This window comes from Anopheles gambiae, chromosome 2 (assembly GCF_943734735.2).
Source record: "Anopheles gambiae chromosome 2, idAnoGambNW_F1_1, whole genome shotgun sequence".
NCBI classification, from domain to species: Eukaryota; Metazoa; Arthropoda; class Insecta; order Diptera; family Culicidae; genus Anopheles; species Anopheles gambiae.
Window position 1 is genome coordinate 71,784,982 of NC_064601.1, and position 27,341 is coordinate 71,812,322.

A 27,341-nucleotide genomic window follows, 5' to 3' on the forward strand; every position below is an offset into this window, starting at 1 on the left:
CTCGACTGCACGAAAATTCACGATCGTGACAAAAGTAACGACGTCATCCCCGGGACAAGCGACCGATTTTTTAGCTGCTCAAAATAAAAGAAAGTTACTTACAAAAAGCTTGTTTTCTATTTAATGTTTAATTTTTATTGTATTATTGCCTTTGACTCCGTAAATCATTCAATGCTAATTTCAAAACTATCAAGCTACGGAGTAAATGGGGCGCTAGTTCATTGGCTCTCCTGTTATTTAAGTGATAGGCATATAACAGTGAATATTTCCTCCTCTATATCTGCACCATTCACCAACACGTCCGGGGTTCCACAAGGCAGTATTCTCGGACCTATTCTTTTTAACATTTTCATAAACGATGTTATTTATGTTATACCAGATTGCGAAAAATTGTTTTATGCAGATGATATGAAAATGTTTCTACCGATATCAGATCAAACCGATTGTTTTACCCTTCAAAACTGCTTAACTCGATTTAACTCATGGTGTAAATCAAATTGTATGCGTCTCAACATATCTAAATGCTCTGTTATATCCTACACTAGAAAAAGAACCCCCATTGTTTACGATTATAAAATTGATGATAGATCAGTGCCGCGTAAAAATGTGATTCGCGATTTAGGCGTCCATTTAGATAGCAGACTTACGTTACAGAACCACTATGAAGCAATACTTTCAAAAGCCTTCCGTTTGTTAGGATTCATTTTGCGTGTTGCGAAAGACTTCAAAGATCCATTCAGTATAAAAGCTCTGTATTGTGCAATTGTCCGTCCTACCTTAGAATTCGCTAGTATTATTTGGACTCCGACACAGCAATATTTAATAGATAGGCTAGAATCGGTTCAACGTAAGCTCACTCGTTCATTGTTTTACCGTCTCCCATGGTCTCGTAATTCTGTTTGTCCCTCTTACCGTACAAGGTGCCTGCTATTTGGACTAGAACCTCTGCAACATAGAAGAAAGACGGCACAGTGCTTATTTATACACAAACTTGTTACCGGATCTTTAGACGCCCCGTCAATTCTGAGTAAATTGAACTTTCAGGCCCCCAGTAGAATGTTAAGAACCAGGACATTATTTAACATAGAATTCAGATCGACTAATTTTGGATCATACGATCCTTTATTAAAAATGTTAAGTGCTTATAACTCGCTAGGAAACAATGTCGACTTGAACTCAAACTTAAACAATTTACGGACCTTTTTACATAGCTTAATATGACGCTTCCACAGTTTATGTTGTTTTCTTTATTTTTATTTGGTTGATTGACAGTTAAACTTGTTATGTTTTTTGATGCGTTTTTGTTAGCACTGTTCTTTAGCATTAACTATAGAAATAAGTATGTTATGTAAGCTTATGCCAGCTGGAAAAAAAAAATTATTAATGGACTGCATAGCCCACTCGAAATTGCTCTTCTACGTATACATATAATTACAGGACACGCAAGTTAGTGATTTGTTATATAAATAAGCGTAGCTAATTCCACCGCCGTGGTACTGGACTCGTAAATGTCGCTAATACAGGGTAGCGACCGGGTCATGCAGATCATGGTGTCCCAGGCAATAAAAGAAGTCCGGGGTGTCGCAATAGCCAGCATTGAGCGGGCACGAAATGATCTGGCTGGCACATATTGCTGAACCCGCGAGAGCAGCACAGGACAATCGATACATCCGTTAAGAAGCCCGGTGATGAATGCCAACCTGGCATGCTGAATACGATCTGCGAGCTTAGGAAGCCCCAGCAGCAGGCATCTTGTATCACAGTCGAGCCGTCGGTACCAGTCATGTAAAAACTCTTTCAAGACTTTGTCCGTTTAGCATATAGGTGTAATGTGCAGGCGTACGCAATCTAGTGAATGCGATAGCAGCACACTTCTCGATGCTGACAGTTAAAGCGTGCCACTTGCATCAGGAGTCTAACTCAATTAAGGATGCTTGAAGACGCTGATGGTCTTCGGGATTCCGGATCTCACGGTAGATTTTTGCCTCATCTGCGTATAAAAGGCAGTTGGAGTCGGCCAGTACCGAGATCACGTCGTAAATGTAGAGCAGGTACAGTAGGGGGCCCAGGTTACTGCCCTGTAGTACACCGGAAGAAGCGCGAATATGTCTGGACAGATGTTGACCAAGTCTGACCGCGTAGCATTAGTCTCTATAGTTTAGCGAGATCGGTGCGAGGGTAGTTGAGCCTTCTTTCTGGGGCGATAGTGAGAGTGATCATTACAGGTGTGCTGATGGCCAAATTGAATTCAGCGGTAGGTGGTAGCAGTCAATTGGCAGTAACGGATGATCGCTGACACGTATAAGCGAGGAGGTTGTTGATCCCGACCAGTTTACATAGATTAAATCAAGAATTCGTCCCAAGGAGTTTGTATAGTTGTTAAGCTCGTAAAGCGCATTCAGATGCAACTCATCGGCGAAGTGGGCGCTGCGAGCTGAGGTGGAGTGAGGGTCGAAAAACGTAAAAGGGATTTCGTAATTCAATTGAGCCGGCAACCACGAGAGAGCGGATTGATTAAAGACTCTGACGAGCACGAATCTATTGTTCGGATTTAATGCGCTACAGGTGCAGTAAACACCGTCCAGTAATGCATTTATTTTACTTTCATCCGAGCTGTGGTTCAGAGGGAGGTAGGCAGCGGCTATGTATACTCCATACGTGGGAAGCTGAATGCAGATACAGATGGATTCGAATGTCGGCTGAGGTGCAGGAAGCTCATGAGAAGAAAAAGTAGAACTCACTGCGATTAGCAGACCACCACCCCGTGATAGAGAACTGTTTGTGACGTTTCTGTTGCAGCGATAGACACGGTACGTATCTTCAAATAGGAGAGCGGTGGGAAGGCTGTGATCAAGCAAGGTCCCAGGTCCCAGGAATACCACAAAATCATAGTCTGCTTGTAATACTGCTAAGCGGAATTCATCAGTTTTGGGTCGCAAACTACGCACATGCTGTTAGTATACAGTTACATACGAGGGACGGACAGTAAATGGTGACCGTGTGCGGGTTGTAATGAGCTATATAGCAGGAACTAGTGAAGTTAAATTGCGATTCATGTCAAGTGATAACTGCGAGGGATCAGACGGGATGTGTTGAACTGGTACAGGTGAGTGTATGATAGTGAGTTCGCGTTGACGATACGATGGTCTTTGTGGCAGTGAGAGGAACTCACTCCCACAGGGTCCGGCCGGCCAAGAGCCTGCAGTAAGTGCCTTGTCGTGGAGAGCAGCTAAAATTCTTACCTAAAACGTTAATGCACTAACAAAACTAATAGCTGTTCCCGCTTTCAACAGGCAAAAAACGAGGAAATCTAAGGTGTCTAGATGCGATTTTACCATCTCCGCTACCTGTTCAACGGTGACAGATGTGGAAAGCTTTTACAAGTGCAGCCACATATAATCAGGTCTTTGTAGTTGTGTCACAGTTGTTATCAATGTGGTGGTGGTATCGGTTCCGGTAATTATTTGTGGTAGTGAAGGACGACTGTTTTGGTATTTATTATTAGTGTTTGTGATAGCTGGTGTAGGAACATTATCAACAACAATGTTTCAAGACGTTGTTGCGTCCACGGAAGCCAGTCTTCTGCGCTTACCACTCAGAAGAGAATCTGAGGGCAATGGGATTGGAGCACCGGCTGGGAGCTTGGTTTACCGCACCTATAGCGGCAAAGCTCATGCGAATCTCATGCACCACTGGCGGAACTTGGGTAGCTTTCATTGCCTCAACAGCAGCAGAGAGAGCCGCCTGAAAGCCAACCTGCATTCCCGTTCCCTTGATTTCCTTACTACGCGAGTTAGCGATCGCGCTCGTACACCCGGGGCAACTCCAATAAAGAGAGGCTGTCCGTCTTACCTCTTCGATCACCGTCAAGGGCAAATTAGTGCACGTAATGTGGTGGAGGTCATCACAGTATGAGCATGTGATACCATGATCGAGTGATTCAAGTGGCACCGAACAAGTATAACAAACTCTTTCTATTTTAGCTGCGCATTGGATGTATACGCCAGGGATGCGTGAACCATCCGTACCCGTCAAACATTGCGAGGGTTGCGAGTACCCAAGTAGAAAAATCGAGCAGTTTTTTGCTCATTTCTATTTGATATCTCCCGTTTTCAGCTTAGCGGGAGATGGGATTGCACGCACACAGGTCCAAATTTTCGCGGAGACACGCACACATTGAAACCAATGGCAAATTGGTGACAGCAGGCGAAAATAAAAGATGGGTTATGTAATTGTAAACATTCTATTTATTCTAGTGTTCGCATCGGTTTGAAACCCCGCCTACTTTTTTCAAGTTTCTCTCCAATGATCCTAGTGTATTGACTCCGTACATAGCTGTGAATTATAGTAGAAAAAATTATATACAGGTGTGTCATTAAATGTTGTGTACTTAAGCAGGTTTGATCGCAATTGCATCGTTCAGCCAGCACTATCTCAATGATATATACTGCTTTTGGGATTTGCGTGAGCTGCTTTAATTGAGAACAAAAGAAATTATATTGGTTTTACTTTGATAGGAAAATGTCTGAAGCTCTGGTCAACAACAACAGCAGCAACAACAACATCGTACAGCATCAACATAAAAACCATCTCAGGCTATTTGTTACAGCAGAAAAACAGCAATCGCGCGCTCCGGTTAGTGTATCTCCAGGTGACATATTAAATTCACCTCCCCTGCTCGTTCGCACCACGTCCTTATCCTTTCCAAGTTCTTCTGGAGTTCACAACATTTCATTCCCTTCTCTGCCTCCCAAAATCACAACTCCCAAACCGATCCGGGTCCCTCCACGTACCTTTTCGTTGTTCCGTCCAACTTCGATTGTGCAAAACGTTTCAATCCGGCATTCTGTTTCCCTCCCTCTCAGTCCTACCGTGCCATCACGCATGACTTTTCTGTCCATTCCATGTTCTCCTGTAGAACCACTTTGCCAATCCGTCCTGATCCAATAGTTTTCGATCGATAAAGTTCCTTGCTCAATTCTTCCGTCGATGTTGCTTCGCCTGTTCCCGTCGTACCTTCTCGAACCAGTTCTTTACCCATTTCCAACACCAAACATCCGATCCTTTAAAAAAATACACCTCGAGATACACAGTTAGAACGTTTAGAGAAAAAATAGACATTTTATCAAAAGTATGTTGCCACACTTCACAAGAGGTCAGCCACAAGCGACATGAAAAATTCTGAGAGCTTACAGGGACATTTTAGAAGATTAGAAACCCTAGAAATGCTTGAGGAAATGGAAGAAAACTTAAGACGAACAGAATTTTCATGGCAGAAACAATATACCTGCTTGTAAAAATATTGAAAGGTATCAGTGATGTAAATGAAAGACTATCCAACACGTTAGATCTACTCTTTGACAGAGATTTCTTTTCGTTATTTACATGGACGCATTTTGGACAACGTTATTGTTTGTTCAGCAGAATATTCTTTAGTTACTAAATCAAAAAACCTCATTCATTCCCAGTTAAACTTATATTGGATATTCCTACACGCTGGAATTCAACGTTCCATTTGCTGGAACGTTTTTATTCCAATAAACATCCAATTGTATCTTCACTTGCTATTCTTAGCTATAATTTGCATCTAAATGTTGTTAAGCAAGCCACCATTTTGGACCCCCGGTTCAAACAAAAAGGATTCCAAAGCGACACAGGATTTCAGCAAAGCTGCAAACATATATTGCTACTATTAGACACATTGCCTACACAAACCAATGAATTCAAATAAAAACTGTTAACGAAACTGAAGATGCAATTAGTGAGGATCTCATTACCAATAGTATTTGGAAAGATTTCGATACCGAACAAAATGATTCCCAAGTTATTTACATACGCGAATTGAAACTCAGAAGGAACTAGACAATTACTCGGCCGAGCCATTGTCACATAGAGCGGACAACCCTCTTGAATGGTGGAAATTACACAAAAACAAGTATGCGAGATTATACGACCTAATGCTTCGCATTCTTTGCATCCCAGCCTCTTCTGTGCCATGTGAAAGGGTTTTTTCAAAGGCAGCCGACATTGAATCTTTTAAACGAAATAGATTGCATTCAAGCAAGCTAAGCAAAATTTGGTTTAATAAAAAAAACAAAATGTAAGACAGAAGCAGAATGCAGAAGTGAGAGGCGGATATGGACTAAGATATAATGACTGTACAATCAATTATTTTCTATTACTGTATTCAATTTCAATTATAATAAACATATACGCACTCATATAAACACATTACACACTAAACATATTCAAAATAAATTTTATTGAAAATCCGGCCCGCAAAGGAATAGGCCAATTATGTATGTATTACGTTATATAAACTTTTTGTCACTCGACTCATAAGAAAATAATTTCTTTCAAACAGGTGAGTAAAAATAATTGGGGCATTCCGCTCACATTCCGCAAGTCAAAGCCTGGATTTATGCAAGCCATCATATTCTGTGCGAAGCTTTCAAGCGCACATCTTCTAGCTCATTGTTTCAACTTATCCTGGCGGAGAGCATTTTCGCTCCAGGCAGCGCATCGCACATACGCAGCCCTGTGTGCAGCACTCCGTATGGTGCGAAACTTTGCTCCTGGGAGCGCATTGCACAATTGCTCCTGCGTGCATCGCTACTTGTGGTGCCAAACTTTGCTCCTGGGAGCGCATTGCACAATCGCTACTGCGTGCATCGCTACTTGTGGTGCGAAACTTCGCTCTTGCGTGTAGCGCTCCCTGAATTGCGAACCTCGGCTCCTGGGAGCGCATCGCACAATCGCTCCTGCGTGCAGTGCTCAGTAAAGTGCGAAATTTCGCTCCTGGGAGCGCATCGCACAATCGCTCCTGTGTGCAGCGCTCTGTGCGGAGCTACCTCAAGCGCACCGCACACTTTAGTGCGCTCCGCTCTTGCAAAAGAGCTACTTGACCCAACACTAGTTAGGTGTCAAACAGATCACTATTTCAAATTTTATGGATTTTTGTATTTGCATTGCTTTTGTAGCATGCTAAAAGTCTGAATTTTGACATTTTATTTTGCAAAAATCCACAATACAGTCATTATCCGATATACGCTATCGTACGGGACCGAGCACCATACCGTATCTCGAGTTTCGCGAAAAAGGATTCATATCGAAAAATAGTTTACACTACCGGTTCGAGGGTTGACAAATATCGCCACAGAGTTTGGCATTAAAGTTTTTTGTTGTAAAATAGGTATCTTTTGCACAAATTTAATGAAAAATACCTTCAGAGCATTAAGGAAATTCAAAAAGAGCATAAAATATTTCAAAGAATCCAAATATTTACAAAAAACACATGGAGCTGTCAAATTTAGAGGAACCGCGTACTGCGAATTCACGTATATCGAGTATCGCGTACTGCGGATAATTGCTGTAATTGAAATAGTAATCTTTTCGACAAATAACATCGTAAAAAAATGAATAAAAAATAAAGATTACAGTGAACCCTCTCTTATTTGACACCTCTCCAATTTGAAAAACCTCTCTTATTTGAACATTTTTCACAGTCCCTTGATTTCCAGTACATTTTTGTTCCTCTAATTTGGAAAACCTCTGAAATCTGTGTCCCTCTTATTTGTGTATGGCGTTGCCATGGTTATTGAATGATGTATGCTCAAATTGGCAATCGTATGCACTGTTTCCTATAGCAAGAGTTAAGGCTGCATTCTAAATGTTCTGTCTCTTTCTTGTTTGTATGGACCTTTCATTCACTTTTCACCTCTCTAATTTGAAAACCCCTCTTATTCGACAGTCCCATCGCCTATCAAATAAGAGAGGGTTCACTGTATTTAAAATACCTTAAGGCCGGGCTACATTGATCGTAATCCGAAGTGTAATTTCGATTTTCACTAGCGCATCTGGCAGCGGCTGTCGGAAGCAATTTGGCAAACAATTTGAAGCCGCTTTAGAAAATGTGTTATTTTATGTTGTTTTACTTAAATCGGAGAAGACTAGTTTTGTAAAAGGTAGATGCATATGTTTTGCACGCATTGCATCCATTTTTATGACCAAAAACTCTGGAAAAAACTACTTAATTTTGATATTCGGCATGACCATTCCCTCGATGACCAAAAAAAGCTTCCACCAGCCGCCGCCAGATGCGCTAGTTAAAATCGAAATTACCCTAGCGAGTACGGACAGTGTCCCCCGGCCTTTAAGATTTCGAGCAGATTATACTACTCGCAACCCTCGCAATTTTTGACGGGACGGAAAGAAACAGAGTGTAGCGGCTCTTTTTATTCTAACCGTAAGACCAGACAGAAGTTTTTTTACTGTGCTTCTCCGTTTGTCAAGCTTTTGGGAAAATAAATCATGTAAAGAGATCTGGAAAGTCGTCGCGATTTTGGGTTTGACTGTAGTTCAACGAAACAGTAAGTATAAGTGATTTTAACCAGAATGTTTGATTGTTTCAGAAGAAAAATGGCAGATGTGTTGCAGTGTTCCTGTTGCAAGCAACTGGTTGAGGGATATGTTGATGGCTTACGACGTCATCTTAACATCCATTTTATGAAAAAGGAGTTCGAAAAGAATCTTGTCCACTACACTTATATGAAAAGAGGTTTCCGTACGAGCTCCCGGACTTGTGGAAACTTAAAGCACTATATAACCACAAAACACCCGTTGCCACTATTTCCAACTAAAAACAATGTGATGTTGGATCCAATCTCAAGCCATAAACTGACGGATGATACCCTTCAGGCAACTGAAAATTATAAAACCTTACCAGAAAATTCAGATACTCATTCAAATAAGCAAGAAAAGTTTACTTGCATCCTGGGGGCCATAAGGGAATTTGCTGCTGTTTCGATTTGTCAACTAAAAGCTGATGTTTCATTTACAGACCAAAAACTAAACCAAGTGATGTACTTCGGCGAGTCACTTGTTGGTCGGAATATGTTTGTCAAAAAATGGGGCCCTTTCCGTTTAAAGCTCGTAGGCTGAAATTTCAGCCTGTCAGCTGTTTGTATTGTATAGCAGTTTTCGAGCAGCTATCTAAGTGAGTATAATATACAGTTGGGCTTATCCCAAGGTGTATGAATTTAGAAGGCTGATTTTTATCGCTTCTGCTTCTGAATGAAGATTGTAAGAGTGTTTTGAGTATTCGTCAAGCCTCCAGAAAGCTCGTTGGAGCAAAAGTTTTCACTCGTTCTGTCAAAAAGATATACCCAGTCAGACAGCCTTCTGTTAATTTACCCATTCGAGCAGTTTTGTGTCTGTCATAACAGCAATTTAAGAGCAATTTAGCGGTACGAAGTGTTGTCGTTTGTTGTCAGTGAAAAGATGTAAATTAGAACAAAAAGAGTATTGTTTTAATGATCTTTTAGTGGAAGAAGACATCGGCGATGTGTTTAAAAATGTAAAATGTAAAAAAAAAGCAGAGAAATTGCATTTATTAGTGCTATTTGTGCACCACCTTCTCCGGGTGAAGCGGCTGTTCAAGTCGAGTTTGCTTAAAAAGATACATTGTAATCGTTTGTATAAGTAAAGGACAATGATTGAATAAAAGCATTCAACTGTAATATAATACATTTCGTGTTATTTATTAACAATTTGGCCGACAAAAATAAAAATAAAATAGAGGAAGGAATAGGATCTGTCAAAACTGCTCGAATGGGTAAATTAAGGACTGCTATTTTACCATTAAAATACTCTTAAATTACCGGTAATTTAGCGGTAAGATAGGGGTAAATTAAGTCCGATTTTTCTGACTGGGTATTCAAATCTGATTATAAAAAATGCTATGAGACCACCTGGACTACATACACTTTGATTCCAGATTCACCTGATTTTTTTAATGCACCTTGGGATAAATGTAAACAAACCCGTGTTTTCGAGCAGGTACTCGAATCTAATTCTAGCTTTGTGGCTAGAATAATCTAGACTGAAAATTGCAGGCTAGTTTTTTGTGTGGTTTTGTATGGAGTGTTTACATGATTTCAGCCTCCAACTGTCAAACTCCGTACAAAAAACTAACTAGAATCGTGAAGGACCCCAATGTTTTATTTGTATAGCTGAAGATATTACTATTTATAAATTAAACTTCTTCTTCTTTTGGCCTTAACAACCGTTGTCGGTCAGGGCCTGCCTGTACCACTTGGGTTGGCTTTCAGTGACTTTTTTAGGATTACCACCCAGAGCAGGATAGTCAGTCCTACGTATGGCAACACGGTCTATTTGGGGCTTAAACCCATGACGGGCATGTTGTTACGTCGTAATAGTTGACGACTGTACCACGAGACCGGCTCAATCAATTAAACACAGCTTACAATAATTAAAAAATAGGCTAAATTATTACAAATCCTCTTCGTTTTCCTCCTCCAAATATTCTTCTTCAGTGTTTATATCCGGATATTCCGCAATCCTTTGAATAATCCGGCTTTCTATTTGCGACCTATGCATGGGATTTTACTTTTGCAATGAACAATGCACGTATTTTTCAAATGCATCCGATTGATTTTTTTTTGCAATTTGGCGTTTCATTACTTTGGACGTAAGAACAATTAACTCTCCTAGTACACTATTTGCACTATCCTGCGTTATTCGAGCACGTTTTACCCCTCGAGTTGTCGATGTAGCGGAATTTGGGGCAAGTGTGCCATACGGGGCAAGAGTGCCACCAAGCATTTTTCCTTGAAAACTTTAGTTTAATGATCAATTTTGTATACAGTTGGTTGCTTTCCAATGACTGGGTATACTGAGCCAAATTTCATATAGATCAATCGATATTTCCCATTGTTTTGAACTGATTTATGTTGAGTTTCGAAATTGAGCAGAATATTATAATTTTTGAATCCAACCAAATAAGCTCTTAAAAATCATGCAAACAATCAACCGAGAAAATATTTACACCACCGTATAGCTGAGAAAACGTGAATTTTTTTGTGGGGTTGGTTGAAAAAAACCTTTATTTTGTCACTTAAAAATTCAATTTCAAAAAAGTTACAACTTTTGGGGCAAAAGAGCCATCTCTATTTGGGGCAAGTGTGCCACCATCTTTCATAGGCGCGAGATGACAAAAATGTAAACATTGTTGTAGCGTGCTGCGGTATGGTGCGCTTTTACGAGCGGATTCTACTCCGGAAAAACAGACCAGCAACAACCCATATTGCGATACAGTTTGTGATGAAAAGGGGTTCATTGGTGACTTAAGACATGTAGGAATACATACACTAGTGGTACAAACGTAATGATTTACAATTTTCTAAGAAATACGGTTATTTTAACCAGGTGGCCGTCTTGCCCCATACGAGTGGCACTCTTGCCCCATAGCCCAAAAAACAACGTCTTTTTGGACCCTTTTTAAAACGCTTCAAAAACTGTTTTGTTTGCACTTTTTTCAAGCGAAACTCAGTTATAAGTGAGGACATAGATGTTAAATGGTTATGAGATTTAAATCGGCTTTTGAAAAACACGTTTTAGTGAGTTATAACTTGAAATGCTTAAGGTGGCACACTTGCCCCAAATTCCGCTACTGGGTTGTGATTCAATGTCAATTGTTTACTGAAAGAACAAAAAAATCATTTCATGTCATTTCATTTCATCTATTAATTTCAATATGTCTGCCTCTGGGGTTGAACATATAATTGCTGAAAACCTAGTTAGCCCTATTGGTACTAAACAAACTGAAACTTAACTAAACTAAGGGGAAATAGAAAAGGATGTAACAGAATGGAAATCCATAGTGAAAAGAAAATAAGCAGCGGATAAGAAGAAAATATTTAAAACAAAAAAGAAATTAAGAATAACAGAGACATAATTAGAACGAATAACAAAGAGCCGGAACATAAAATTGGAAATTAAAATCGCGGTAATGTTCATTGAATTGACGCAAACAAATTAGCCACGGGTCGTTAATGCCAAACGCTGTATTGCGGAAAAGTATTGCAAGAGCAGTCCGATTTCTTAAACACCTGGAAGGAACATACCAACTACTGGGCAGACGATGATTGTTACGAAGGGAAGAGATATAGCTCCAGAACTGTATTGGGTGAAAAGTAAATCGGTATTGCAAGAAAGCTATGTAGGACTTATTACGGGCCCGATTATAAATGCGATACGCCGTTGCTGCATATTTGAACAGTCGTTTAGTGTATGGATTGCGGTATTCCCGATAGTCGCGTAAGTAGCGCTGCTTATCACGTTTCATGGATCTAAGGATTGAATTGGACCAGGGAGGAAAAGAAGGGGCTTTACGTTTAAAGGACAGCACAATGGGAAAGCTGAAGACACTAGCTGTGTGAAAATAGAGACCGCTTCGTCCAGCGAAGGTGCCGAGTGCACACGGGACCAATCGGTATCTAACAGCAAATTATTAAGTTTTTGAAAATCACACTTTCTAAAGTTATATGAGCGATTGAGGTTCCCTGCATTACTCCCAACATGAGACGACAATTGATTAACGGATGTGTGATTAATAGAAGTACACAATTCTAATGCTGGGTGATGCTGATCTTCAGGTAATAGAGGAGAAACGGCTAATGAAGGAATGCTGACGTGAGACGCGTAGTTATCATGAGGAGAGTAGTAGAAAATTAGGTCTAATTGTACATTCCGATAATTTAAAATGCCACTGAGCTGACGCAAGTTATAAAAGCGAATAATGTCGAAAAACGCATCAACGGATGTAGGGGAAACTTGTGCACGTAAATACTGTTGTGTTGTGTCGTGTATCCATGAAATATCCGCTCGATTAAAGTCTCCAAAAAGCAGCATACGATCATGTTTTTTCATCCTCGACACTATATTATCGATCGTTGCCTCAAGTGCACTGAGCGTATTTTGATTTTTGGCAAGAGTAGGGGGTATGTAGATTGCACCGATGAAGATTTGCTTTGGAAGGAAGCTTGATTTGTAACCAGCACTGTTCGAGGCAAGCGCTCGGCGGTATAACCTCACAGGTATTTAGATGACGAGATGCTGCGATGAGAGTGCCTCCGCCCCGAGATAGAGATGATGATGGGGACGAAAGATGCGGGGGCGATGAGGTGAGTATTGGTGATTGTGCGTCGATTAGTGGCGGTGACTGTGGAGCCGGTGGATGCTGTTGATGTTGGTGCAATGCGTGTGGTTGGTATGTAAACTGAAACCCCCGTTGCGAACGGTAATCGGTAAATTCACGAAACGCAACTTCAGCTGGCCAAGTATTTTGAGACAGAGCCACATTCTTCAAAGTTGATGGAATGCCGGCTTTGAAGGAAACGAATGTTAGACGGCTCAGATCCGCATCATATTTGGTTAACCGGCGAACATGTATATCGTTTGTATTGAGCATGGATTTAACCAAATTTGCCATATCGTCGGGAGTCACATCAGGACTGATGTTGGTAAAAAATAGCCAAAAACGAGGCTCAGGATTAGCCACGGTTTTTATCTTAATATCATTATCATCAGTGTTAGTGCCTCGCAGTAGTGGTCTGTTGCGATTATCGAGTATTTCCCGTTGCATGTGTGAGTGTTGTCTGAGATGAGTGCCTTCGTATATCTGTGAGCGTGTTGACTCTAAGGCACGGGTATTAGTCGGGGCAACAACCCTTTTCTCCGTAAAAGGTATTCTAAACCTAACAGCTTACATATTTTAATTATGATCTAACTTTCAAGTGTATGTAAAAGAGGACTGAAATAAAATGTATTACCCTGATCTAAACTAACTGCCACTAGCTTGCATTTAATTTCTTTTAATTCTACCCTGACTATTTCCTGTGATAAATCTTCTACCCTAGCTGTAAAGTTATAAATTATCGCCGAGCTACATGGTTGGCTAAAAGTTAGTTGTTTCTCTTTTAAGAATCGTCCTTCTATAAAATATGATCCTGATGACTTTTCTGCAGTACAATATCTTACTATCTGATCCTCCTGTGTTAAAAACCATCGATTTCTATTGCCCTTTCTTAACATAAATTTTGGTTTGACCAACAAAATTACCTCATCTTTTTTTACCTTTAGTGATGGATACACTGTATCATCCTTTTTCCTTGCATCTGCTGCCTCTAATTGTGTTAGTTCTATTAATCTACACACTATCTGGTTTAAAGTTCTATGTCCTGTTCTAGCTAAGTTTTTCATAAAGCCTAACTTGTCCTCAATACAATAAGTTGATAAAAATGGAAGAGGCCCGAAATTTTCAACATCTGCTGCTACATGTAGTAAATTATGAACGTTAATTGTTAAATGTGTTCGACTATAAACTGTGCTATATTCTAATACAAATTGTTCGAGCAACTGACCAGCATATATCCAATATTGTTCAAATAATCTTGAAGAGAATAAATTTACCGCAATGAAAAAAAGTTTATGGTGCTCATAGGCTAGATCTGATATTCTGTTTTTTAACAAAGGTATGGTAACGTGATATAAAAATGCTGACAATTCGGACCCCTTCCAAAACCCTAAATATTTTAATGCCCTAGGCTTACGATGTATCTCTGACGGGTATTCGATCCTGACTAAAATATTCGAAATTTCTAACTGCTCTTGTTTTGACCACTTCGGAAAAGGGTGTAAAGCACCAGTTGTAAAACCTTAAAGTAATTTTTTTCTATTCCTAGTGCGAACAAGTGAAGGTCATCGGCTATCGTTGTTTGTGTTACGATGTCTACTTCATCTATATCTAATAATGGCGTGTAATATTTTTGGTGTTTCACATAGTCTCCGTTTCTAAATTCTTTGTCGGTCCGAACTTCAGCTGTTCCTTCATATATTGTTTTGGTTCCGTCATGGCTGCCAACTATTTTGCACTTTATACATGCTGCCAGCCCAGGAGGATACGTTACTCCTAAAAATATATAATAAATTTGCTGTTACTCTCTACTTCTCTTTGAAAATTCTCAAGTTTCTTATTCACTTTCTTATTCTTATTCTTATTCACTAAAGGCTGGAGAAATCCTTCCAAACAGCTCGGATTTGTCGCACCACAAAATATACCCAGCACCATGATTGGCAGTGCTGGTAGATTAACTATGTGCATTAATATAGGCCATAGCTGCGTTGGTCCACTATTATGCATCGGAAGTCCATCTACCGCGATATTAGCTTCTATCAATCGGATGACTGGTGGTACAGATCTAGAACGAAAAAGTAAACCAAAAATTACCACATGTTCATTCCAAACAGTCATATTATTCTTACCGATAATATTGTTGGAGAGTGCTTTGTATTCCTTGGTACCAAAGCTGCCCTTCTCCAACGGCCGTAAAATGTCTCTCCACCTGTTTCGGAGTCTTCAGTAGCGTCTTTGCACACCTAGGAAGAGAAATATTTGTAGTTTCACGAGTCAACACCAGCAAATCACTCAATGCTGAATGCGTTATTTTATGAGTTAAAGCCCATATCCTAAGCCTGCTAGCATAAGCATTGCCTTCGGGGGCTTCATCAGCATCAAAATACTCATCCTCATTGACTTCGTCCTCCAATTCGCCTTCACTCCAATCGTCTTCCAACACCGAGCAATCAGCGTCTTCATCGTCATCAGAAACGTAATCCGCTGCTTCTGATTCCATGGGTATATCGGCAACTTCCACGGCATCCGGCTGCACATTCCCGTATGATGAAGCTGTAATGTGTAATAATATTAAATAACAAATTATTGCTCTGCTTGCGTTTTTCATATTTGATTGTTTTAACACAAACACTTACCTTGTTGATCGACATCGCTGCTTGTTCCCGGAAGATTTTCCTCTTCCCATGCCTTTTCAAAGCGCTCCCAAATTGCTTTGGTACGCTTGCTCGCCACTCCACTTTTCTTCAAACGTTTAGACGTATCCATTTTCACTTGGTTTTATGCAAAACAAATAAAAAAACAACTTTAAGTTCGAAGCAAAAGAAATCACTTTCATCCCCCGGCAAACAATGCGAGGGTTGGTGAGGTACCTCTCGCTCTAATTTCTCTAGTCTAGTCTAGTTGCCTCGCTTCCTCCTATAGCGATTCTGTCGAGCTGAGCTTTCACGTCCCTCACCACCGATCTCCTTCCTACCCCTCGCCTAAGATCGTCTGACGTCTTGCCTGACACCTTTCGTTGTGTTGGTGCCTTGCGGCTGCTGTCACTGTAGAAGTTCGGTTGTGTGTGTAAAAAAAACGTAAACAGTGTTGTTGGCCGATCAATTTTGGTAAGTTTTTTTAATAATTAAGGTCTTAATTTTACATAAGTAAGTGCCATTTTAGCAAAAGTAAGTGGTAGGAGTCCTCCCCAATGCGTGCTGGCTCCGTCGGAAGCGGTACGTGCATGTACCGGCGTAGGAAAGTGGTGTGATGAACAACACAGCATAAGACAACGGGTAAGTGTTATCCAGCGATTATCATGATTAAGAAACATTATTTTAATAGAATATGGCCACTTTTAACTTGCAGATATAATGCAGAAACGATATGGGCCTGCGGCAGGTGTTTGCGACTGTGCGCTGTGTATGATTGTGTATGATACGGTAAGTTGTAAGTGGGCCACGAAAGAAGAAGAAGATTGTTTGGTGAAGCTAGGGATTAGGATGCTAATCACGGTGTTTATTCCTTTTTTGCAGCCAATTTTCCTCTATCCTGGAACGTGGGCTTACGAGGAACCATTTAAGAACATCCTCCGGAAGCTGTACGGCGACGAGTCGGGCTCTACCAGCACAACACGCTAGAGGCCCAGCCGGCACCGGGTGCCCCGATTGCGCCGTGAGACGGTGTCGAGCGCGCTCGTTAACAACGTTCGGGGCAGGAATGCAACCCTTCGGATCATTATCCTCTGCCTCACAATAGCTGCAGCAGCAAAAGGACCGAAACGACCGCACTACTGATTGCGGTTAAATTTCCTGGCAGGAGAAAAAATCCCACAAGTGAGTTCCTTTTAGATGCACTATCGCTACATCTAGATCTGTTGTTTTATCTTCTCTCTAAAACAAATGTTTTATTTCCTTCAGGTGTATCGATTTCATCGACGGCCGCTCGCTGGCAGGATCAACATGCCACCGAATAACCCCGGAAAGGCGACAAACACTCATCTCCAGCGGCAAATTGTTAACATCAATCCTCTTCCGCACATCTACACGACATCATGATAATAGTGTTATTGTGTAAATTGTAAAAAAAATACGTTAATGAGTTAAGATTAATCTTAAGTGCGCTTTAAGGCATACATCGATATGCCTAATTTTAGGTTAAGTGTTATGAAATGCGCGTGTGTGTGAAGGGGCGGAATAAGCGCTAATTTTGCCCCGTGGTCTTGAGGGGCCCCAAAAAAGGAACCCACCCCCCACTCGCAAGTAAAATTGCTACCCAATCCTTCTCTAGTTTAGAGCATTTCCCTGCTAGACGCTTAAACCAAACTTACATTTATGCGACTGCTTAGGGCATCCACCCGTATGTGCGGGTTTTACACTACATTTTAGATAAATAAATCTAGTTTATATTCTCATAAAACACTACGCATTTTTAAAAGGGGAATGAACATGATGACATATATTTAGTTTGTTAGAAGGTTCATATGCACGTTCACTAGCGGATTTTTGCGGACTGCATTTCGATTGCCCATGTCGCTTTGCTTTGTCTTGTGTTTTACAAACCCCAATAGCAAGGATGCTGCTAGTTTATCATTGGATTAACGTGGTGGATCTGGTAGCTTGTAGTGCACCATACTCGCCTGTCCGCGATGGGTAGGCCATGTCCTACTCCTGGTACTGAACGATCCAGCCCATCGTCGTTCGCAAAGACAGACAAAAGGAAGCTGTTCATGGTGTGTCAAATAATGTGTAGCAGATGGTAGAAGATGGGTACCTGCGGGTGAGAGAGTCCGTTTCTAACGTTTTATTATCAGTTGGTGACACGTTCAAAACGATGTGCGCAGATCACGGCCCGATCCTGAGGGCTCACCGTTGAAAAAGGCGCTGTCAGCGTGTGATGTCCTCAATGAGGATCTTGACACGGAACCGAGAGTGGTCAGAGTGGTCAGGATACATACAGTGGCGGATTAAGGGTATCGGGGGCCCTAGCCGGTAAGACGAATTGAGGCCCCCTGTAAATGGTAAATGGTGGGCCGGGAGGAGGGGGGGGGGGGTGTTAGCGGTATTAAACTGGCTGTTGGGAGTTTGAACGCGTCGGGGGGCCCTACGATCATCAGTCATAGGCTCTAAAATTGATTCGCCAGCCTCGGGGCCCCTACGTCCATCCTTCCGGGGGCCCTTGTCGCTAGTACTCTGTCCATACGGCATACTATAGAATGACAATCTACGGGGCCCCTTAATCGGCGGGGCCCTAGGCGACCGCCTAGTCCGCCTACCGTTAGATCCGCCACTGGATAAATAAAGGATGATAATATCATGCCCGTCATAGGTTCAAGCCTCATATAGACGGTCCCCTCGTAGTAAGGACTGGCCAGCCGGATGTGTGGTACTAAAAAGACGCAAAAGCTTGCATTGGCTGGCATGACCAGGTAGATGGATACGGCAAATAGAAGAAGAAGAAACAGGAAAATGGAAAGCAGCAGTCTGTAGAAGCTTCGGTTGAGACCTTTGCTGTTAAAGAAGAGGGAAATGTCGTTGCATGTGGATGGCATGATGAGGTTGTGGGTGGTTCGGGTGATGAATGGTTGGGAGCGGAGATGAATGAATTGGCGATGCCAGTTTACCTCTTTCCATGCGTTGTATGAGGAATCAATGAAAATAGTCAAATCGTATTTGAATTATGGGTCAATTTTCGGGAATATCAGGAAAGAAAAAAATGCGACATTTTTTAACACATGAGTACATTATCTCATATGGCCGTTAAAACCAGCTTACATCGGGATGAGATCACCATTGGAGTATCACACTTGATAAAAAATCAAATTTCCGGTACGGAATTATTCCTTCACTTTCGCTCGTTTGAAGTTGGCTTCATAACCGTTGATCGACATGGCGATCAAATGGCCACATCAGAAACGGCACGGAACGGCAACCACCAGCATAGCACAAATATTGCTTCAACACCAGAATTGATCGGCTCTCGCATCGTCAAGGTCACAGGTAAAACCAAATACACTACATATATATGTACCAATCGCTAATTCAAGATACAACTACAACCCTACCATATACCAGTACCAGCTGATGAGCTATCGCACACAAGCGAGCGGCGCGCGCAAATAAGAGGAAGGGGCGTGAAGGAAGAGAGGTCAGGGGAAGGCACCGGGAGAGAGAGTGTGTGTGGTCAAAATTTTTGGCCATTTAAATTTTGTCCACCAACACCGTTGCATTTCGGAGCTTTTTTCTTGCCAGAAAGAGATAGCCATACACTTGACATACAGCTGTCTCGCTCATATGACACTTCCAAGGCTCGCAAGCTCTTTAATGCGAGGGCTCTGGAGCAGTGAACTTGTATGGCGTGCGAGCCCTCGCGCGCCCTCGCAAATCGCTGTCACTTGCACTGCGGGCCGTTTCCAACACCAGTTTGTTTTGATTTGAAAATGCACCCGCAACTCTTGACGTTTACACACACCACCATACATTTGATGCTTATTTTTACCCTTCCCCCCTGTTTTGCCCACATTTCGCCTGACAATTTCTACTTGAGTTGTTTACGCTGACATCACTAGCGGTTTAGATTTAATAAATAGACGACGAAAAGGCCGTTTAATAAATAGACGTCCCCTTCTTCTCTGGCAAATCGTCGTTACAAGATTGGTAATTATTGGTAGCTTAGAAAACAGAAAGAAACGCGCAAGACTTTATCCGAAATTCTCCTCCGAGTTAACACCTGTTGTATAGGCCGTCTTGTCCGCGTAGTACGTTACGACAAAAAGAAGAAGAAGAAGACGTTTTTGAATGCATTCTTTAACCCACTAGTAGTAATGGTTCGAATATGATTAATTTTTTAATCAATTTTAAAAGAACTATTAATTCAAAAATGAAGTTTATAGAATGAACATAACTTACAGCGTCAATTGTTTCACCAACATTCATATTTTCATTCAAGAATTGCATTGCTTCAAATGCAAACCAAGGTGGTTTAAATACATCGTTTGTTGCTAAAAAAAGTTTTCAAAAAATTATTACATTTTTAATGTTATTTTTGCTTTATGCGTAATGCGTTGAAAAAATAGGTCGACGGTTTGATACAACCCCAATTGACATTGGTACTAAAATTTTGTTCTAAATTTGCTCGATTGGTGCTCGAACCGTCCAAAAGTATGGATGTGTGTGTGATCACGCGTGTAGGAAGTGGCAAGTATGATTGTGTGCGTGTGATCTTCTTGTAGCGAACGACGATGGCATCATTTCCAGCTGTCATTTATTTGGCTTTGGTGTTTGACGAAAGAACAAAATAAATTTTGTGCTCTATTGTTTTGTGAAAATTTGTTGGATTTTTTCAGTAAAATGGCTACACAACCAGTGAAGAGGAGCAGAAAAGTTATTTCTCGACGGAACAAAAAGCTTGCAGCTATGTCGACGGAGTATGATCGGCAGAATATGTTGGGTGATGATGATGCGGGAACAAGCGGAGTGGTGCACCGTAATATCGGTGAGTTTAACTACATTAATTATTAATATATTACGTATTCGTTTGGGTATGTTGTTTGTTAGGAGCAGTGAGTGAGTGAGTGAGTGAAATTTCCAAGTGCTTCTTTGTTCTAGTTATCTAAAATGACAAATAATATTTCCGATTCCTAATGTTATTATAATGGTAGCAAAATGACGACCGAAGTGTACCGGCCGGTACCGAATGTACCAATGTATTTTGTTGTAGAAATATTCTACAGATAATGTTCCATCTGTGTTATTTTAAAGAATAAATGTGTATTTACCATTCGTGTGTGCGACAATTTCATTATTATTTTGTAAACAAAAAGTGTCGTAGATTGTTGATTACACGATTGACACGATGCCTTGGATTTTATCGTATCAATTTGTGTGATGTGTTCTTAAATAACAACGATAAAGTGTTTATATTTTCTTTGCTGTAGTATGGTCCAGGACTATGAAAATACTGTGATAACATTTGGTCAATTGTAACTCATTCGGATTGTTCTATTGGAAAATAAACGAAATATTTCACCAGCAGCAACAACTGTCTCCTTCAATGTTGATAGATCCTATATAGTGTGTTTTAAATGATTGGTTAACCAAAACATTTCTCTCTCTCTTTCTTCATATCAATCGTACAATATAACACAATGAAAATGATTTGTCATTTATACTTTATTTTATCTTGCAGGTTTAACATCCCAGTACGATGACCACGCGCAAGCAGAATACGATGCAGAAGTGCTTATGGGAACATTGTCTCACAACAGCGATACCGATTACATCAGTGATCGTTCTTCTGAAAGCGAAACCGACGCTGTGGCTGAAGGGTCCACAACTGCTTACAACTGCAACAACCATAGCGATATTGGTGAATGTTTGCGAACTTGGGCAGTTGTGCATAATCAGCCACGCTCGTCGGTAAATGAAATTTGAGCTATTTTGGGAATATGGACAGATTTGGAAGAAGCAAGGATTCTCGCACGCTATTGATAACGCCAAAAACCATCGGGGAAGAGATACAATCGATAGCGGGCGGCGAATTTTGGTACAAAGGAGTAGAAAATAATCTCGTCAATTATTTTAAGTAAGTTTTGAAAATAATTTAGCCTAAACCGTGTCTGGTAAATGTGTTCTCATTTCGATTGTTCTCATTCTGATTCATTTAATTCAACTGTTCCATCAATCGACGAATTGTCGATACAGGTATCCACCGACGGACTCCCTCTTCATAGAGGTGGACCTACACAGCTCTGGCCCATCCTTATGAAGATTGTAGAACTGCCCTCAGCCCCAATTATGATGATCGCAGTGTTTTGTGGACCAGCAAAACCAACCAGTCTGGAAGTATTTTAAAGACAGTTTGTAGAGGAGGCAAATGACATTCATCGAAGGGGATTGCGGATCGGAGATAAAATGATAAAATTCTCGATCCAAGCTATTATTGCAGATTCTCCTGCGCGGGCTTTCCTTAAAGGTAGGTAAACATACAACTATTGCTTATATGTACACAATTATCTGGAGCTTGTGTAACGCTAATTATGTTTGTGTTTTGCAGCAACAACCTACTTCAATGGATATCACGGTTGTATGAGGTGTACCTGTGTTGGGGAATACTATAAACCTGGAAAAAAAATTATTTTCGACTCCGTTGGCGCTCCTCTACGAACGCACCATGGATTTAAATCTAGGGATTGTCCGGGTCATCACCAGGAATGGCGTTCACCCCTGGAAGACCTTGATAATTTTGATATGGTGGATAAATTACCGACTAGTTGTGGGTTGCACTTATGCGATGAGGGTGCGACTCGCCGACACTTGTGCGGTCTTATAGGTGGTAAGTATGAAAATATCCCTACCTGGTCCAAGGGTCAAAAGCAAGCGATATCTGAATTTCTTATCAGCGTACAACTTCCCTCTGAGATTCATCGCAAACTCAGAGGGCTGAATGTAATTCGATATTGGAAGGGTACGGAATTCAGATCTTACTTGCTATATGTAAGTCCCGTGTTAATGGAAGATGTTTTGCCTGAAAAAGCCTATTGCCATTTTCTGCTGTATTTCTGCGGAGTAACAATATTTTCCTCCTCATTCCATCGACGTCATTGGGAACGTGCCGCTGAATTCCTTAACAGTTTTGTCAAGGATTACGGAAAGATTTATGGCCGTGGCGAGCTGACAAGCAATGTCCATAATATTCAGCATATAGCACGAGACTGTTTTAATTACGGACCGTTGCATAAGCATTCTACTTATGACTACGAGAATTATTTGCAAATTTTAAAACGCTCGTCCCGTTCAGGCTTTAGATGTAGCGTCCAAGTTGCAGCACGTTATGAAGAACGTTCCGCAACCGAAGTAGCTGCTGCAAGCAAAAAACGCAAATTTCCCCATTTAACTAGAAATGGTAAAGGTATCTTTTTAGAGTCAAACTTTCTTTTAAGCCCTTTGCCAAGAGACCAATGGCTTCTAACAAAGGGTAATGGTATTATTCAATTTTTAGGAGTTGAAAAGAGTAATGGATGTTTTATAGTATCTGGAAAACAATTTGAATGCAGCTCCAGCTTATTTTCATTTGCTTTGCGTGCGGATGATCCAGAATCGGTATTTTCATCTTTAGACATTCTTATTCATAAAGTTGATGCAAATGTTCAGACGTGTGACGTAAACATTTCTCTGTTAGATATTAGATGTAAACTTGTAGCTGTCTATCCTCCATCAAAACCTGGCACAGTTGTTTTTTCCCCTCTTTTGCATACCCTCCAGTTGGATTAAAATTCATTAACACGTATTCACTAACATTATACTTTAAGAATCATTCTGTAGCTAACCACTTATTTGCTCGTAGTTGTAGTTTGTTTGTAGTTTTGTTGGTATTTTTAGTTATGATGATAAAAAATAGAATGTGTATGCCAAAGCGTTTGAAACCATTTGTGTTCATAAAACGTGTTATTTTTAGTGCAATGCTGTTTAAGTATTGCCTAGGAAATTCTTCATGAACTATTTTCAAACGCTTTTGCATGGGAAAGCGGTGGGTCTTATCATCGTAATTATTTAATATCATATTATTCCTGATGCATGGTAGATGTTGTTTGTAGCAATTAAAATTCTTACTTGTAAAAAAACTACATGGTAATGCTTGTTTCATTAATTTAATTAATTTACTGCATGTCTCATGTTTTGAAATTTTATTTTTGCGATTTTTCTCTTCAATAAACTTCACATAGTTTATACGTCTGTATTGGGTGGAATGTTATCTTAGACTTATTTATGATTTCAAAACCATTTTGTAGTTCCGTTGCTTGATATGATTAAAACGTTTTATTTTTGAGTGAATCAAACCAACTAGAAATAAAAATAGTCCTAATTTTCACATTTAATTTATTACATAAGCTTGTTTATAGATAAATTTGATTATGTTATATCTGATTTGATCAGTTTGTTAAAAAAAAATATCTTAAATATTTCGTCAAAGTAGAGTCTACATATTGCTAGTGAGTGTAAAAGATAAGGAAGGGTTTAGATTTAAATAAATAATAATAATAACTTATTTATTAATTCTATTATTGCGTGTATGATAAATTTTACTAGAGCTCTTGATTTTTCCTTTGCAGTTTTGCAAGCTGCTTTGAGCGTTATCTAACTTTTTTTTAAGAAAACGTTCTACGTCGTCAATATTAACAGCAAAAATATCGTCCTCTCCTATTCTCTTAAATAATTTAATTACATTAACATTTTGATTCATTGGAATCTTTGGTCCATTTTTGCCCCCGCCACGCCAGCTGCACTGCACAACTAATTCTTTAGCAAATAATAATATAAAACTATTGTGCATTCGACCTTTGGCACTGATCATTAAAAGATTTCAGTTCTGCAGCGGTTGTAAGGCGAGGTATTTGAATTGGTATATTTTCCTGATCCATTGCTTCGGTGAATTTTCTTCGATGGTCTGTGCGATACTCCATTTCGGCCCAAACACCTGCTATAGACGTGTTAATGTTGGACAATTTTTTAAGGGTTGTTCTCTTAAACTCTGCATCACTTATCTCCATTGCTGAAGATCCATGCCGTGCCGAAATTTCAATTTCGCCGAATGGTGTTTGTTGCAGAGCTTCAGAAGCAACAGATGGTATTGGAGGGCTATACGTATATCTTGGTTTCCCGGTTGAAGACTGGGCCAGGTGTTGTTGTACTGCTGAGATAATCACTGGTTGTTTTTTGGCATTTTCATTTTCAGGATCTGCAGCAAGGCTTGCGACATGGATACTGGACGAAGTTGAGTTTTGCGGTCCTGATGATTTGGTTTTCTTTGATGTTCCAGGAAGCAATAAGGATGATGCCGAAATGATGCTGGATGAGGATGTTGGTGGTCGGACGAGCTTCACTGGAGTGTTCACGGTGAGGACTGGCCGACACATTTGTTCGGTTTTAATAATCATTGGCTTATTGGTTGCTTTGATATTTTTAGGAAGTATTGATGATGATGCCGAGAGGATGCGAGATGATGATGCTGATGTTGACAACTGTACCAGTTTTGCTGGGGCATTTACGTTGAGGACTGGTCGGCAAATTCGTTCAGATTTAATAATCACTGGTCTATTTGCCTGTTTTGCACTTTCAGGAGCTGATGACGGTGATGCCGAAAGGACGCGGGGCGAGGATGCTGATGATTGCACGAGCTTCGCTGGGGCATTCACGTGAAGGACTGGTCGGCAAATTCGTTCAGATTTAATAATCACTGGTCTATTTATCTGTTTTGCACTTTCAGGAGCTGATGACGGTGATGCCGAAAGGACGCTGGGCGAGGATGCTGATGATTGCACGAGCTTCGCTGGGGCATTCACGTGAAGGACTGGTCGGCAAATTCGTTCAGATTTAATAATCACTGGTCTATTTGTCTGTTTTGCACTTTCAGGAGCTGATGACGGTGATGCCGAAAGGACGCTGGGCGAGGATGCTGATGATAGCACGAGCTTCGCTGGGGCATTCACGTTAAGGACTGGTCGGCAAATTCGTTCAGATTTAATAATCACTGGTCTCTTTGCCTGTTTCGCAGTGCAAGGAGCTGATGACGGTGATGCCGAAAGGACGCGGGGCGAGGATGCGATGGCTGACGATTGAACCAGGTTCACAGGGGCATTCACGGTGAGGAGTGGTCGGCCCATTTGTCCCGATTTTATAACCACTGGCTTGTTGTTTTGATTCACAGTGCCAGGAGCCGATAATGGAGATGCCGAAAGGACGCAGGATGATTTTTTTGACCATTGCACGAGCTTCACAGGGGCATTCACGGTAAGTACTGGCCGGCACATTTGTTCGGTTTTGATAATCACCGGGTTATTGGTTTGTTGTACATTTTCAGGAAGGAATAATGGTGATGTAGATATGGATGTCTTTAATGGTACGAGGGTCGCTGGTACTACCGATGCCTGCGCTTTTACGCTGAGATCTGGAAATGATGCCATCGGTGCCGTTATCGTTTTATACACGTTGTTTGAAGCCATTTCGCTAAACGTATCCTAAATGAACATTTTGTTTATTTAGTGAACCATTTGATTTCAATTTATCCTAATTAATAGGTACCTTTTTATGTTTTGCAGAAAATCCGACAGAAATAATAAAACAAATTTTAGATTTCAGCTTATGAAGCATCACCGAACAATTTGGTTTTGTTTTGTTTTTTCATTTGACGTTTCGATGATGACAATTGGAAATGACAGGAGAGAGCAAAGCACAGTGGTCGGTTTTCATGAAATTGTACTAAAATTTCCCTTAAACTGGTTCAGTTTAAGGTAAGTTTAAGGCTCCAGTTTAAGGGAATTTGCTCGAATTCCCGATTATTCGTGCTCGAAAATGTCAATTGGGACGTCAGTGTACATGTATACGGTACAAACCGCAATACCACACATAACAATTGGAAAATGTCTCCTCCAAGAAAAATCACCATACTCACTAACTGTGTACTGTGACGCACAACGGTCGATAGGTTATTTCCGGTAAAATATTTAACATTTAACCACACACAAATGCCGATTGGATGGACCATCTTTGTCTAAAATTCAATCGAAAAAGGTTCAGGGATCAAACATATTCGGCGATCAGTCGTTTCATACATATTGGCTCTCGAGGAAGCCAATATCTTTAAACTACAAGCTAGACTAGACGAGATTCTAGATGGCAGCAGGATCCTTAGCCCGGCACATCCACTCGTACACAACAATGGTGATATAGTTCATTTTAATACAGTGAAACGTTATATATTTAAAAATGTTTACCGGATCCTGTGACACGACTCTCTCGAACTTTGGATAAATTGCTTCGATAAGCACCCCTCAAGCTCCACTTTCCACTTATCTTTCAAATCTTTCGTGGGAATATTGTATTCATTCGACAATTTCTGCCACGCTGCTTCGTGGCTTTCTGTCATTTCATAATACGGAAGTGTTTTATTCGACAACTCTGGCAAATTTTCGATAGACTGAATCAGTTGGATTGTTATTTCCTCAAAAAGAATAATCTATAAAATACAAAAAGGTTATATGGTTAAACATACATTACATATTAACACTCAATAAACTTGATTGCTTTCCCAATGTCATATCATCATTCTTTTATTTACCTTTTTACTACCCTTTTTTTTAATTTTCTTTTAAGATTCAATATGTAATTCATGCTAATCATGTGTTAAATATTCAATTTATATGTACTGTTTTTTTTACGGACTCGGTTGCATTTTTATCATTATTGATTCCTACTCATTAGTTGAGGGATTTCAGCAAGAGATACGTGAATCCGATCGAAACTCGTCGGAAACAGCATGGAATAGTTCGAACTTTAAACGTTAAACAACTTCAATTTCGAATAGTTGAATA

The 27,341-nt window shown here is 40.5% G+C and overlaps 2 protein-coding genes and 2 long non-coding RNA genes across 5 annotated transcripts; 3 read left to right on the forward strand and 1 right to left on the reverse strand.

The window, feature by feature from the left end:
- Positions 1-1,907: 1,907 nt before the first annotated feature.
- On the reverse strand, positions 1,908-15,817 carry LOC133395139 (uncharacterized). The gene is made up of 4 exons (XM_061663835.1): positions 15,631-15,817; positions 15,124-15,547; positions 14,840-15,059; positions 1,908-2,078 (listed from the first exon to the last, which is right to left on the reverse strand). The coding sequence occupies exons 1-4, from the start codon at positions 15,758-15,760 to the stop codon at positions 1,908-1,910; spliced, it is 945 nt and encodes a 314-aa protein (XP_061519819.1). The 5' UTR covers positions 15,761-15,817.
- A 21-nt stretch (positions 15,818-15,838) lies between these two features.
- On the forward strand, positions 15,839-17,392 carry LOC133391814 (uncharacterized). 2 transcript variants are annotated; one of them, XR_009765278.1, is made up of 5 exons: positions 15,839-16,101; positions 16,157-16,269; positions 16,343-16,416; positions 16,510-16,809; positions 16,894-17,392. It is a non-coding gene; the product is annotated as an uncharacterized LOC133391814 (long non-coding RNA). The 2 variants fall into 2 exon arrangements; XR_009765277.1 differs by having other exon boundaries at positions 15,839-16,269.
- Positions 17,393-20,073: 2,681 nt separating this feature from the next.
- LOC133391852 (uncharacterized) lies at positions 20,074-21,552 on the forward strand. Its single transcript, XM_061648342.1, has 2 exons — positions 20,074-20,467; positions 21,161-21,552. Exons 1-2 carry the CDS (start codon positions 20,323-20,325, stop codon positions 21,403-21,405), a joined length of 390 nt encoding a protein of 129 aa, XP_061504326.1. The 5' UTR covers positions 20,074-20,322; the 3' UTR covers positions 21,406-21,552.
- Positions 21,553-21,634: 82 nt separating this feature from the next.
- Positions 21,635-26,131, forward strand: LOC133391577 (uncharacterized). The gene is made up of 6 exons (XR_009765066.1): positions 21,635-21,946; positions 22,028-22,306; positions 24,707-24,867; positions 24,938-25,614; positions 25,679-25,761; positions 25,832-26,131. It is a non-coding gene; the product is annotated as an uncharacterized LOC133391577 (long non-coding RNA).
- The last annotated feature ends 1,210 nt before the right edge of the window (positions 26,132-27,341 follow it).

Bases quoted from the DNA above. Each gene is read 5' to 3' on its own strand.
- LOC133391852 (XM_061648342.1), top strand. From the start codon at position 20,323: ATGGCTACACAACCAGTGAAGAGGAGCAGAAAAGTTATTTCTCGACGG. The intron at 20,468-21,160 runs GTGAGTTTAACT...TTTATCTTGCAG, and splicing joins AGTGGTGCACCGTAATATCG to GTTTAACATCCCAGTACGAT.
- LOC133395139 (XM_061663835.1), bottom strand. From the start codon at position 15,760: ATGGATACGTCTAAACGTTTGAAGAAAAGTGGAGTGGCGAGCAAGCGT. The intron at 15,548-15,630 runs GTAAGTGTTTGT...TACACATTACAG, and splicing joins CAGCGATGTCGATCAACAAG to CTTCATCATACGGGAATGTG. The intron at 2,079-14,839 runs GTGAATAAGAAA...GGTGTACTACAG, and splicing joins ATAAGAATAAGAATAAGAAA to GGCAGTAACCTGGGCCCCCT.